Raw genomic sequence first — 14,909 nt, 5'->3', positions numbered from 1 at the left:
ACTTGTGTGGTGGTGAATGGAGGCAGAGTGAGGGAAAACCAGGGTGCCTTTTAGATTAAATAGCTAATTTCCTTGCCACATATCTCTGACAATTCTGGTCAGGTATTTGCCTTCTGCATTACCTCCCTTTTGACTTTTCAGCTGCGCCTCATGAAGCCAGGGAAGGGTTTTTTCCCCCCTTGAAAGCAAAGGCAAAGGCAGGTACTTTCAAAGTTTCAGCAACTTTCTTTTGAGGTGTTTTGTGGCTGCTGTTTCACATTCTCATCCCCTGTGGTTCTTAATCTTCAAAACAACCTGCATCTCCTAGACTTTCTTCCTGGGGCTGCTGTAGAGTTTTTTATGAGCTGATTCAGAGTTCCTGCCTAGAGCTGAGGAGTAGAAGGAAAGGTGTCAAGTTGTTGCCAGAGAGGACTGGGAGAAATATATATGACTTTACTCCTAAGAAGCTTATGTGTGAAGTTGTCACTCAGCACTGTGGGAAGCGTGTGGGAATTAGTTATTGTAATAGCAGTTGTCCTTCAGAATTGGACAGATGCTGCTGGGTTACTGCATTAATGCAGGAATACTGCTGTGCATTTTAAAACAATAGATAGAAGGAATTGGTTTGAGCTTAAATAAGGGTGACATGAGTGCTGAGCAGGGGACAGTCCAGTATATAGCAGGTAAAATGATGCAACCTGAAACCTTGATCTGTGGTGTGGCATCAGGATGTGCTTAACACCTGAAGGGTTTGACACCACTGTTGAAACACTGAAGTTGCAGCATCTTGCTGTTTGTCAAAGCACATTGTGAAGATGCTGTGGGGTATTTGCTGGAACTTTATACTGTTTTTCTCTTCTGTTTTGCTCCAGGGTGTGTTTTCAGTGACTGATATTTGACCATATTGTGAAATGTCAAGTCGCTGCAGAAAATGCACCATGTGAAATGTCAGCTTGTCTGTCTGTTCCAGGATGATGACTTGGAGGAAGGAGAAGTTAAAGACCCCAATGACAGAAAAGTGAGGCCACGTCCCACCTGCCGATTCTTCATGAAAGGTAATGACAGACTGTAATGGTGGAAGAAAACCGAAGGTGATGTAATTTTTCTTGTTTGATTTAAACCATTAAGCTGCTGTCTGCATGATAAACTCTGCCCCAGGTGTCCTCATTATCACCTTTCTGTTCCTTGGCAACCAGATGCTGAATTTACGTAGAGCCGATATGCAAAAATGGATTTGCCTTAAGTGTGGTGAGCCTGATGGAAGCAAGTAAGGGAAGACTTAGAATCAAAGAATGGTTTGGGTTGGAAGGGACCTTAAAGCTCCTCCAGCTCCAACCCCTGCCACGGGCAGGGACCCCTTCCACTGGAGCAGCTTGCTCCAAGCCCCTGTGTCCAACCTGGCCTTGAGCACTGCCAGGGATGGGGCAGCCACAGCTTCTCTGGGCACCCTGTGCCAGCGCCTCAGCACCCTCACAGGGAAGAGCTTCTGCCTAAGAGCTCAGCTCAGTCTCCCCTCGGGCAGGTTCAAGCCATTCCCCTTGGCCTGTCCCTACAGGCCCTTGTCCAGGTTTCCTGTAGCCTGTGGGAACTGCTCTAAGATCTCCCCTTAAGGAGCCTTCTCGTCTCCAGACTGACAAGCCCAGCTCTCTCAGGGTGCCTCATCTTCATGGCTTCATCTGGACTTGCTCTGACAGCTCCATGTCTTTCCTACATTGGAGGGCCTGGACTTGCAAGTGTTCTTAAAACAGCATGGGATATAACTGCCTTTTTTACTGTATTTTTTTCTGTAATTCTTAATAGGACATTCCCCAAAGTTTGGGCAAATCTGCACCAGCTATCTTAGGCTATCCTGCAATTTTGCTTTAGTTTAGAGAGCTAGCTTTTATAAAGTTTCCTTATTTAAACTGATTGCAGGTTAATAATATAATCTTACACTTCCTCCAGCTACATCTCACTTCATGTTTGCTGATTTATTTGGTTTTATTTACAATCACCCTCAAAACAGTTTATGAAAATCTGGATCAAAAGAAGGGTGGGGAGCAAGGTGGAGTCTCTTACTCCTTACGTCAGGGGTGTAATGCAGAGCAGGGAGCTGCTCAGGGGGTTTCCGGAGACGTGACCATCTCATATCACATACTCTGCTTCCTGGATGTCTTCCGGTATCAGATTTTCTCTGTGTGCTGAAACATGAAGGTGTTGGTGGTGATGATGGTGGAACAGGGAAGTCCCTCAGCCAGGAGAGCTGTTTGTTCCTGAATCCTTAGCGTGACACACGGCTCTGTGCAGCATGGAAATATTTGCCTGAGTCAAAGTTCAAGCTGCAGGATCTCCTGCCGTAGTTGCCCTTTGATTTGGTGTCAGTTCAGGTAATGTTGACACTCGCTCCTGCTTGCCCCATAAAGGCTTTACTGCCGTCAGGAAGATGAGGTGCTGCTCTTCAAGACGTTCAGATTTTAACCCTTGCTGTGTTGGAGGAGCACTCACATGGCTGCATCTATCCAGTGGTGCGAATGACCAGCTTGCAAAGCCTTCCAGCAAAGTAACTTGCTGTATAGCCACCTGGACATGAGCAGGCTCGTTACTTGTCAGGGTGATGACTCCTCTTGTCATCTCAGTAGGAATGTAAGTATTGGTGTAGGTGTCTGACAGCCCCTGCACACACTGCTTAGGCACTAAGAAGTGATGAGCCATTGACCAAAGGGATTTGTGCTCTTGTTAGGTTTGACAGTACAAAAGCATACAGTGTTACCTCTGGCAGCAGCTCGTGGTTAGTATGGGACTGACAAGGAGCATTTCCAGGTACCCAAGTGCAGTGTGAATTTCTGCTAGCCAGCACTGGGGATTCTTCATTGGGCTGAAGCTGTGTTAGTGGCCCCTTTACCCCTCAAGTCAATGTGCTAATGACAGAGCTAGCACACAACTAGCAATGACTTTGTGATGCAGTTGTCTGCTGGAGATCTGCAAGATGTCTCCTGCCTGATATTGAGCGCATTGCTGGAAGAGAAGAAAAAAGGGTTTTGTTTCTGAGGCAAGCTAAGTTAAAGTTGGGAATTAGCTTTGTATCCTGATATAGACCCGCCGAGTGTTACCATTTCTTTGGGAGTGGTACCTGAAGCTAATGAGCAGCCTCAGGTTTGTCTGCTGCACTCAACAGTGATGTCTCCTTTCCTACTTAGTGCTGGCAAGCCTGTGGATTCAGCTGGAAGGAAAGGCTTTGATATACTTCATGCCTCACCAGAGAGCTGTTCATTTTTAATGCACTGCAATGCTTTTCTTTTCTGTCAGGTTATATGCATTCATTGTTTTTTGTAAAAGGTAAAGCTCCTGACTTGGAGTGTTTGTCATTAGTAAGACTTGAAGAGCTCGTAGGCTTATTATGGCATTTGCCTAATGGTCTGTTTGCATCCATCCCTCCCTTCTTGCCATAATGAGGTTTTTGTACATTCATCCATCTGTGACTGGATCTGTTTGTCCTCTCTGAGAAGGTGTTGGGTGGTGAAGGTCTTTCCATGTGTATGAAGACAGGTAAATCCCAACAAAATTAGAGAGAAGAAAAGTCACATGTCTCAAACAGCATTATTCCTTGCTGGGTTTTAAATGCCTGTGGGGCTAAACAAATGTTTACTGTGGGGATCTAACAGAACTGTGTTTCCACAGGGCACTGTACCTGGGGCATGAACTGTCGATTTATTCACCCTGGTGTGAATGACAAAGGAAACTACTCCTTGATCTCCAAGCCTGAGCCCTTCTCCCCAAATGGAGCTCCTCCCATCGGCCCTCACCCACTGATGCCAGCCAATCCTTGGGTATGGACGTCTATTTTATGGATTTATGGCTTCTGCACATAGCTTTTGTCTCCTGTTCTGGAAGCGAAGATGATTTCGGTTGGTTTTTGTTTTGTGAGCTAGTAACTTAGGAACATAAGTCACTATCCAGTTCATCAGTTGGATGTATGATATTTTAAAAGGTTGTCTTGTAGTTGCTAGTAGAGCAGAATAATTTTCCATGTGTGTCCCAGTTTATGCCCTGCTGATATATCTCCAGAGTGTCTGAAGGTACTTTGGGGTGACTGGTTAGCAAAGCATGAGTTTGCTGCTCAAACCTAATGTCAAGTGTGTGTCTTCTTCCTCTTCTTGCCTTTCCAACAGGGAGGACCAGTTGTTGATGAAATCTTACCCCCACCCCCTCCAGACCCTCCAACAGAAAGTGCCTGGGAGAGAGGACTCCGGCACGCTAAAGAGGTAAATGCCATCCTCAGGAAGCATGCTGATGTCTCCTAAATCCAGTTGCCTGCTTCGCAGGAAGCTTTTTTTGGAGCATGTAGCTTCTTGTTCTTTCTAAGGAACTTACCTTTTGCCTTTAAAACTATTGACTGTGTCTTGTTGTATATCGCAGTTGTACAGTCAAGAGATGCTGACACCTAGGTTTGTTTTTTTTCATATGAGCATGAGCTGGGGAGAGTTTGTGGCCCTGAAGTCAAAACTTCTACAAAGCAAACCTTTCTAAGCTGGGCTAATTTCCTTTGCTTCAGTACCTGTCTCTGTAGCATGTATCAGTGTGTCTGATCATTGCAGAAAATGGGGCTAGCATGTGTGAAACTTTCCACCTGTCTGCTGCTGTTCTGAGCTGATGGAATAGTGAATTACACTTTGTACATAAAGGAAGGTCTAGTGTCTTGCACATGAGACCTGGGCAGAAGAAGGGTGTTTTAGCTGAAGGGCAGGTTTCTCCCAAGTGAAGGATTTTTAAGACTGCAGTTTCTCTGGGTCTCAGAAATGCTCTCTTTACAATGTTTTTTATATTATGGCAGGTATTAAAAAAGGCAACTATGAGAAAAGAGCAGGAGCCTGACTTTGAGGAGAAGAGGTTCACTGTGACTATTGGAGAAGACGAGCGTGAATTTGACAAAGAAAATGAGTTCTTCCGTGACTGGAATTACCGCATCACCAGAGATGTCAGAGATCCAGCGTAAGTCCTGGTTTTGCTACATGGAATAGATTGGGGGAAATGTAGTACAAGATGGCAGTTTTCAGTTAACTTCTGCAGACTGGAGGAATGCTTACCTCAAAGTGGAAACAACTTCCATTAAGCAGCATGTGCACCAGTTAAATATGAGCTGCCTCCACTCACTCCAGTTCACACTACCTTCCTTTATAGCCATCTTTAAACTTTTCTGCCTTCAATGTTGTTGGCACACTGGGCCCTCAAGGGCATTGTCTAGTTGTGCATTGTCTAGTTGTGCATTGCCTGTGTCACACCAGTGCATTCTTCCAATTGCTTTTCCTCTTGTTTTTTCTTATTCCAACCCATAAAAGTTTTAAAGCTGAAGCTGCAGAGTTGGAGTAAGGTCCAAGAGCTTTAAGACAGCAGTTGTACTGTCTCAACCATCTGGGTGTTAATTTGCAAGGGCATTGGCACAGCAACTGGTCTTGAACATCTTGACCAGTCCCAGATAAACTCTTGAGTAAGACAGTGGTCAGAGAGTAAACCCTTCAGTTGCCAGGGCATAGCCTGGGCCAAAACAGACACCCTAAACTTAAGTGCTTAGATGATTGTTTTTATAAGGAGGTGAAATGTGAAATGATGGAGACCTCAGAGACACTCCTGTTATGTCTGAGAGCAGGCAGGAGAAAGGTGCAAGGGTGAATTAGTCAGCTCTGGGAAACTTGGTTAGTGGTTCTCAAAGAAATCAAATGGAAAAAGATTTTTTGAGAGGCTTTTATTCTGCAGGATTACGCATGAATCTGTTTCTCTTGCTCATGCATCCTCTGTTATTCCTACACATACAGACTATGGAAACGCTCCCGCTCACAAAGTGTTGCAAGGCTTGTTTCTGCCTGTTTTAGAGTGAATGAGTTGCAAAAAAAACCCTCTGGAAAGGAATAAGGAGTAGGTTAAGCTTTTGTCCCTTGATTTGCTGTGGAGTACAGTTCTTTTCCCCATTTTAAATTCTGCAGCCTGAGATAAAACCGTTGCCTCATATTAATTTTTTCCTGGGTAGAAATATGTCTGTTGTATTTAACAGAACAAGGTCTTCTGTTCCTCTGAGAAGGCTCTCAGTTGCACCTGGGACATATCACGAGTGCTCTGTGGGTTGACTGTACAGTATCTTTATTTTATGACTGTATATGGAAATTATCATCAGTGTTCTGGTTGTTCTGTGCCACTGTCTCACTGATGCAGGAATTGTATTAGGTACAGAACTTTCTGTTTTTCATGCAGTCAAGGAAAATAAATGTTTTGCATGTTGCCAATGCTAAATAAGTTAACAAATGGAATTCCTGTAAATTCAAGCCATCTTTATTGTGGCATTGAAATATCTTCATTGTGTCTAAAGGCTGAAGTTATGATGCTGATGCTGCTTAAACTCCAAAAATGGTGATTTTTCTCACACACATGCACCTTATTGCACAGACTGACACCTTGCAGCAAACTAACCACTGGAATGTTAATAAATGCTTTGAGGACTGTCTTGTGACCTATGGAGATGTCTAAATAGTTCATGAATCCCTTTTTCTTTTCTGAAAAACTATAGGGAGGTGGACATCAAAGAAAACATTAACTATGGGTAAGCAGGTCTTTGATTCCAGTACTGTTGCAACTGTAAGAAAGTATGCCCTTTCCTTTTTCCGTTGTACTTTTTAAAACTTCCTAGGCCACAGACTGCTGTCTCATCTGATGTGGTGGGCAGTTTAACTGAGTGGATGTATTTGATTTTTTTGGGTGATACCAATTATTTGCCTAAGCATTTAAGCACCAAATTATCTAAATGCACAGCAGTTAATTAAACAAGTTAAATGATTGTTTAAATGAGTAAGAAGTCCACGAAAGTTACAGGAAGGGATTGGGGAGATTTGAAATTGAGTCTGTGTTTAAAAAGTAGAGTTTTCTTTTTGGTGTAGCTTGAGATTTTTTGTGTCTCTTTGGACACCTGATGTCACTGAGTCTCGACTGTTGTCTAGTTGGCATCAGGAGTTTCTTGCTGGATTAAATATCAGTATTCAGGATTAGCTGGTTTGTTTCAGACAAAAGTGGAAATCTTAAACCATTTAAAAGCACTGGAACAAAAATGCAAATAGCAGCTTGACTTGCAGGGCAGCACTTAAAGCATAGTCAGTTTTAGATTATTTAGCAGCTTTTAAAATGCAGAAGTGGGCCCTTTATTCCTCTTATGTACAAGTCAGAGTCTCATTATGGATAATCTGGAATTTGGGAGCATTTGTTTTATATCTTAGTCTGCCACTGACTCCTCTGTGGCCCTGGAAGTTTGTTTCCTGTACCCACCTCCCTGTCTTTACAATGGATGTGATATTTCCATTCCAGGTGGCTGGCAGGGATTGGATATTGTTGAGTGTGTGAATTAAGACCATTTAATAATGTTAATAGAATTCATCACATGGAGGAAACATTGCAGATTTAAGGAGGGTGGGGTTTAAATCCTTTTCTGACCCAAAAGTTACTACAGTTTTACAGTTGGGCAGCACGTGCCATGTACTTACCCGTTCATTTGTGTGCTTGGAGGGCCAGGGCCCATTTTCCCCTGGGGAATATGACCTGCAGATGCAGTTATCTTCATTGCATGGAGTAATTCCAGGTATCAGGGTAGAGCATTGCTCACCTGCCCCAAAGCTTAACTTCCCCAGTGGAATGCTCAGCCACAGCTCATGTCCTGTGCTGGTGGCAGCAGGATGCACCCATCATCTCTGATGGCAGGGTGGGTAGGAGATCACCATCCATTCCACTTCAGATGTGAGAATGCTTGAGATTAGTTCTGTGTGCATGAACAGAAAACACAGCTCAAAATCAATGAGGCAAAACATGTTCTGTTACATTTGCATACATTTGAAGTAGATACAAAAAGCATTTTTACCACATTGATTTGAAAGGCTGAGTTTCATGTTCAGCATTTTTCTTTTGTGTTTATCAAGAAAAGTTTATGCTTTTCTTTGATAAGCTTCACTTTAAAAAGCCTGTCTGTTTGGGATATGTAGAAAATAAACCACTGTGTATGGTCATGCTCTGTTGAACATGTTTTTTATTGTCAGTGCACAGTGACTAAAACCTGAGCTAGAATACGTAGCATTTCTGTGTGGCGACAAGGTGATGCTTCCCTTTCTAACCTTCCCTGTTTTTCATTGTAGGCTTGATCCCTATACAGATCCCTATTATGACTATGAAATAGAACGGTTCTGGCGTGGTGGGCAGTATGAGAATTTCAGGGTTCAGTATACAGACCCAGATCCATACCGTAACTACAGAGTAAGTAAGGTAATACCCCTTTCTGTGCTTCTCCTTTCAGCTTTCTTCTAGGTACTTCTGGTGCTTGTCATGTTTCCAGTGCAGGGTTGAAACAGGCCTTGTGATGGGCGTTCAAGATGCTTAATCTTACAGATAGTTAAATCTTCACTTAATTACTGCACAGAACACACTCTGAGTGCCAGGGGTGGGAGGACGTTCTGTTGCAGTGTGATGAAGGCAAAAGCATGTCTGAGTTGGGAAGATGGTTCCTCTTTCTGGCTGCATCTCTGTGTACCAGGCACATACAGCCACATCTGCAGCCATTCTTGGACATGTCAGGAGGGTGAGGGAGTTTCCAGGAAATAACCTTACTGTGGTTTCCTTGTTAGTTATTGGGACAGAAAGGACTGGATCTGGATAGGCGTGCTTAGTGCGCAGGCAGAGGTTCCAGCATGACTGTCCGCTGCTGGTGGAGTTCTGTGTCAGTTGATCAAGTCAGGTGAGGAAAGCCCCCAGGCAGTTGCTGAAATCCCAGATCAGTTGGTGTTGTACTGCTGTAAGTTACTGAGCTCCATGAAAATAAGGCTATGCACCCTTTCCCTCTGCTTCCTTTTGCACTTACGCAATGTGTTGTGCTTCTAAAGTAGTGGCAGAAAAACAGTAAGTCCTGCTCAGTGGGGAGCTTTCCAGTGGTATTTGTCACATCCTGTAGAAAGTGGCTTTCCTTTTGCTGAAAGACCTTGCTGTTCTGCAGAAGCAGTGCATAAACAGGAGCCTGTCCTCGCTATTGTTGCACATGCTGCACCATCAATTATTTTCATGGTGCTTGTTTGTACAGTTAATCAGCTAAACATGATTAGCAGTGAGAGTAAATACTTGTAAACATCAATGCATTTATTTAATAAGTGTAATAAGCCAAATTAATCTTTGACTGTTGCCTCTGAAAATTACAGCTGTGATGAGTATGATGTATGCTTTGTTCCTTTCCGCTTTCTGCCTGCTCAGCAAACAGTGATGGCCAGCAAGCTCCACATTTATCTGTCTCGGCGCTTTGCTCTGACATGGGAGGGTATATGTAATTCCTTGTGGTCCAGGACCTTGGTACCCGCTCTGTTAGGGGATGTTACCACACAGTGATTTCTCTTTTCTTTTTTGAAGGAAAGGGAGCGAGAACGCGAACGGGAAAGAGAGAACAGGCAACGAGAAAGGGAACGCGAGAGGGAGCGGGAGCGGGAACGGGAGCGGCGCCAGAGGGAGCGAGAACGGGAAAGGGAACGGGAGCGTGACAAGGAGCGCCAGCGGCGGAAAGAGGAGTGGGAACGGGAGCGCGAACGGGTGAAGAGAGATGAAAAAGACAGGCAGCACAGGGACCGGGACAGAGACCGGGACCGGGACAGGGAACGGGAAAAGGAGAAAGAAAAAGCCAAGCCCCGGTCCCCGCTGCTACCAAGGTAAGTGTTGGATGGAATTCAGACTTGTCGTTTTATCTGCGTTGTTTTATCTGTGGATCGTGAACCAGGGTGATGGTGATCAGAGTGGGGGAGATCGCTATTGTCCACCGCTCTTCAGTAAAGCGGTGGTTGCGAGAGGAAGGCAGTGCTTTAAATGAGCCTTGTTGGCCACTAAGTGGAGCTAAAACATCAGTAAGAGCCGAGCGTGCATGACCTGTCTGAAAGGGGAGCATCTGTCTTCTGGCCTGTAGGTATGGCGATGTTCAGCTTGTCCCTGCTCCCTCGAGGCTATAGCATGTCTTGGGATGCTGGCTGAGTCCCCAGTGCTGGGAGAGTCCTTCAGATGGTGGCAACTTTGACAAATGTTCTTTGATAACAGGCAGGGCTGGTTTGGGAGTTTGTGGATAGCAAGTGTATCTGGAGGTCTTTTAAGTTAAACTCAACAAAGAGGCTAGAAAATGTAAAAGGGTTGTATGCCTTGAAATGAGTCTGTGCTAGCTGCTATGGTGGAATGTGATGTGGATCCAGGTTTCTGCCTTGGAGTGCCCATTTTTTTCCTGAAAATCCTGGTTCTGACCTGTGTGTAAAAGTGAGCCAGGTAGACAAAAAGTCTAGGAATTTCAAAAGTGATTCCTATTCTGTTTCTCTGACAATTATTTAAGTACTGGGAATTAGTTATATTTGTAAAGCACTGCATAATTATCACTGCAGAATATAGAACTTGTGACACCAGAACTTCTCATAAGACGTGTTGTGGACGCACAAGCATGTGTATGTGTGTTGGAGCAAATTGGGGTGTGGGGAAGCTCTTTCCCAAGTCATATTTGACCTTCTCCTTCTCCCTGATGTCTGTGGTGTTTCTTGAACACTAGAGGAAGGTGTGAAACATCATGAGCATGGTGTGTTTTAACAAACAACAGTGCTAAGGCAGCCCTGAATGAGGTGCTGCATGGAATTTTGTGGTTTCAGGTGAGAGCAGGGTTTCGTCTTGAATCTGACCCTAAATTTTTGTTTGCATTACCAGAAGGAAATGTGATTTTTGATGGTGACCCTTTTTTTCCAAGAGGAATTCACAGTTTCAGAGCACTTTGGAGGTGTCTTGTGAGCACTTGGGTGCCATAGCAGAGTGGTTACAGGAGTATATTCAATTACATGCTACATTTAATTATAATCTTCACTTACAACCATTATTTATGCACCTTAATTACCACATTGCTGTCGGTTCTGCTCTTGTTCAGTTAGTGCTGGAAGAAATCTTGCTGTCCAGAGCGATGATGATGATGATGATGATGAAAGTGACATCAGCTGATGGACAGCTCAGGTTGTTAGTCATTAACAGTCACTGTGACTGGGATCACTGCAAAGTTCAGTCTGTTAATTGCTTCTTCCTTTGACACTCATGGGGCAGGGATTTGTGGGAAGCTTTTGCTGTTAGTGCTGCCCAAGGTTTTCTGGGCAGGAGTGGTGGCTGTGTTCCCCAATCCTGAATCCATCTCACCCATGTAACCATGTGTGTGAGCTGAGATACCGGATTTGTGGTGTTTGTGATATATGCTTTGTGAATACAGGTTCCCTACTTCCCTCCCATGCCCCTCTCTAACATAAGCACTGTTTAAAGGAGCTTTAAAAGCTGGTGACAAGAAGTATTTGTCATTTTTATGTTGAATAAGGAGCTAGTATTAAGCAAAAAGCTTTAAAATCTCCCAGGAAAATCTCAGGTGAGCACCTACACACAGTACCTCCTCCTAGGGAAGAATGGAATTAATGGCAGTACTTATCCCATTAAACTGAAAGCCCTGGCTGTTAAAGGCAGCTCTCCGAGTACTCTTAATGGTTCTTCAGTTCTTGCTGTTGAAACCCATATCAATGCGAACACTCTTACTGAAGCATTTACAGGTGTATGGGTGTTTGCAGAGAAAACAAAGCTGCAGAAGTAAGCTTTGAAAAAGCTTTTCAACGAAGTGAAAGCATGGGTCCACTTCTTTTCCCTTGGAGAAGACGTCTCTCATCCAGCAGCTTTTGTTTCCCTACATAGTATTCCCCAGAAGCCTCCATCACACTTGCAGTGTGATTTGGCTCTGGGCAGTGCCGTTTTGTCCCACATAACCTTTTTGGCAGGCTCCAAATTTCCTTGTGGCAGTCAGAGCTGTCTCACCTTTCCTCTGAATACCTTCATACCATGCAGCATAGGGTCAGGTTTGGGACTTTGGGATTAAACAGCTCCCAAGTTTTTTTTATGTGTAAAATGCCTGTGATTGCTTCATGCTTCCTGGACAGCAGGATGCGTGATAGTGGCGTTGCACTTGCCTATGGGTGTATTTATAGACTCTGGGCTTTCCCTAATTGCTAGATCCTAGCTTTTGGCAAGTTCGGCCTTTCCAGGCATCATATGGCAATGGATCGGGACTGGCTCTGCTCAGGTGCAGGCGGCTGCCCGTTGACATTCCTGCACCAAAGGCAGCACCGAGCCCACGTGGCCCTGCTCTTCACTTAGTAATGAGCTGGGGAGATTGGAAAACTGCTCCACAGAGGTTGTGCAACAGGCCACAAGCTTTGCCAAAGGCAGAGCTGAGGATGTCTGTAATTACAGGTAGATGCTGGTCTGTCCATCAGCTTGAAGCTTGCTCAAGTAGAGGCTGGAACAAACTGATATACAGACTGTGGATTTGAAAGGATGAAAGAAAATGAAAAGCAAATAGCCAGGAGTATGGAAACAATTTCTCCTTCCATTATATTGAAAGTAGGAAAGCTTAATCTGATCTCTAAACAACAGCAGAGCAGTTATGGGTAATAACACAGAGGACTTCCTGGCATCACTGGTTGCTACAGATGAGGAGGATTAGAATTTAACAACAAACAATGATTATAAACCCTAATGGACTTGGTGGCAAATGCTTCTCCTTGAACCTTTTAAAAGAGGCTGCAGTGTTTAGGCTTCAAGTAAGATTGTCACGTGTGGATTGGACTCTTCTTTGGAGTGTGCAGTTGCTGCTTTGTGCTTTGGGTTGTTTTTTTTTCCCTCAAGCTTAAGATGAGCACTCCAAGAAGTTTATGATCTGAGATTGCAATGCTAGTAAAATTGTTCCTCCCCCTCCTCCTCCTCCCTCCTCAGGCATCGAACACTTAAAACAAGCCAGGACACTTTATGATTGACTGGAGGGATAACTTGGCTGTCTGGCCTCGTGTTCTCCATCTCCAGAACGAGTTCTGATGCCCCAGGCTGTGACTGATTTTGCTGAGTGCAAAATTTCTGCTTTATATCTCTGTCTTGCCAGTGTAGCTCCCTGCTGTGCAAAGCATTTTGGGGATAAAGAAATGCCATGAATTGGTAGCTGAAGAAACTTAGAACGGTGCAGGATGTTCTTACCCAGGCTGCTGGGCTTCAGCTGCAAGCAAAGACCCTATCCACAGTAGTATTACTTTGCTTTAATCCTTCTGTTGTTGCATAGGTCTTTATCCTGCCGTCACTCAAGTGAATCTGATTGTTTCAGGATCACATTAAGCAACTGTCAGTGTCATGGGACCTGGTAGCAGTTGTATTTCCAAAGCAAGGGGTGTTGAGGAGTTGGACCCACTGGTGAAAGCAGCAGGCTCAGTATCATTGCCACATTTGCTTTGGTTGCACTAGGTGGTCCTCAACCATGTAAGAAGAGAAGCACTCCTGTGCTGCAGGTCTGTGGGACGGGTGTTGTTTGCTTTCCCACCTGGGTTTCCCTTGCGGGAGATGCTGTGGGCCCTGGTGAGAAGCAGCATGGCAAAATGAGCCTTTGGGTGAGATCTTTGTCCTCTACAGGCCTTGAAGCTTGTCATGAAAGCTGACCTAAAGGCCATTTCCATGCAGACAAGTTTGGTCAGAGCCCATGATAATTATGTGCCGGTGCCAAGAAGGGTGAGGGCAAGGTGGCTGTTGTCTTCAGAGATGTTCCAGAGGCTGACAGGAGGTGACAGCAGCTCTGAAGCTGCTAGGAAAGAGCAGTGTCTTGGTGAACCATGCCGTGATTATCACACACATAAGTTGTTTTTTTCTGGAAGGAAAAAGACTATTGATGGAGTGCACTTACGCAGCCATTAAAATACAAAAATAACACCTGCAGGCAGGGACACAGTGACATTTAAAGCAATGTCAGAAAGTAGCAAGTCATTAAATCCTTTGTAAAACCCTTCAAGCAAGGAGCACTGTGCTAACTTTGCAGCTTCTGTTAAGGTGTCAGTAGCCCTCAATTGTGAGATGCTATATAAAGCTGCAGACCCTGGGACAAAAGGTTATGCTATCACACTTGCGTTGTTTTTCCAGGCTAGCTCAAGTTGACTTGCAGAAGGTTGTTGTTAATCTCTGGGCTGAGCAAGTTAATAAGCAGGATAACCTGGAGTCTAAAATCAATGAATGCAAGTTACCCAGGGCTTGCAAGTTAGAAAGTGATGGAATGAGGTTGATTAGATAAAGGAGTGGCAAAAGTAAGGGAATGCAAATGGAGTGATTCATGACTCTGTATGTGTGTGATCATAAACCAACTGAACTCGTTTTTTGGAAGAATCTGTAATTCTAAGTGTTCCTGGGTCTTCGTCATCTTCTCTAACAGCTTCTGGTGCTCTCTCCATGCTGCTCTCTGGATCTGCTCCCTGTTTTTTGTGGGGGGTCTCAATGAAAGCAGCTGTTACTCAAATAGAGCTAGGTGTTTTGGTGGGCTTAGTAATAGCATCCTATCCTGTTGCGTAAAGGTGGTGTGATAAGGTGGTGGATCTTGTCTTCTTTCATGTTTCCCTGTGGAAGTAGTCTGTTTCTTAAAAGAAACCCTTTGTTTGTCCCTGTTTGTCCTGACACAGGAGGGAGAGCAGGCAGGAAAGACAACTCTGTGCTCTTCCTGGTTTCAAGTCAGGCATTGGGAAGACTCTAGAGTGCTCTGAATAGGTCTTACATCCATGCGAAGCTACCAAAGGGGAAAAGCAGCCTCTGTCAGGAGGCATAGGTTTGCTCTCAAGGTGTCTGCACCTTCCCTGGGTTGTTTCTTAGAGTGAAGAGAGTTAAGAGAAGCAAATGGCCTCAGGCTGTTTGGTTTCCCAGGCTGAAACAAGGGGGTTTGGCTCCAGCTGGAGCAGAGCTCTGGACCTCCATTGTGCAGGACAGGTCTGCTATGCTGCCTTCAGCACTGCACCGTGCAGCACTGCTCAGAAGAGGACTTCCCTGCTCCCCGCATACAGAACATGCCCTGTGCTGACACTGTGGTTCTTTGGACTCATAGT

At 44.6% G+C, this 14,909-nt stretch overlaps 1 protein-coding gene across 4 annotated transcripts in view; it reads left to right on the top strand.

Moving 5' to 3' along the window:
* The window catches only part of ZC3H18 (zinc finger CCCH-type containing 18), a 48,483-nt gene that overhangs the window by 11,641 nt on the left and 21,933 nt on the right, over positions 1 to 14,909 (top strand). Inside the window, exons 4-10 of one of the 4 annotated variants that reach the window (XM_065662177.1) lie at positions 950 to 1,034; positions 3,637 to 3,785; positions 4,128 to 4,220; positions 4,790 to 4,947; positions 6,515 to 6,547; positions 8,121 to 8,238; positions 9,376 to 9,668. In XM_065662177.1, coding sequence (XP_065518249.1) covers positions 950 to 1,034; positions 3,637 to 3,785; positions 4,128 to 4,220; positions 4,790 to 4,947; positions 6,515 to 6,547; positions 8,121 to 8,238; positions 9,376 to 9,668 — 929 coding nt within the window. Of the gene's footprint in view, positions 1 to 949; positions 1,035 to 3,636; positions 3,786 to 4,127; positions 4,221 to 4,789; positions 4,948 to 6,514; positions 6,548 to 8,120; positions 8,248 to 9,375; positions 9,669 to 14,909 lie in introns of all 4 variants that reach the window. The other 3 variants (XM_065662176.1, XM_065662179.1, XM_065662178.1) reach the window with 3 other exon arrangements.

This window comes from Lathamus discolor, chromosome Z (genome assembly GCF_037157495.1).
Source record: "Lathamus discolor isolate bLatDis1 chromosome Z, bLatDis1.hap1, whole genome shotgun sequence".
Lineage (NCBI taxonomy): Eukaryota > Metazoa > Chordata > Aves > Psittaciformes > Psittacidae > Lathamus > Lathamus discolor.
The sequence above is the reverse complement of the archived record's forward strand: the minus strand, read 5'-3'. Positions and strand labels throughout refer to the sequence as shown.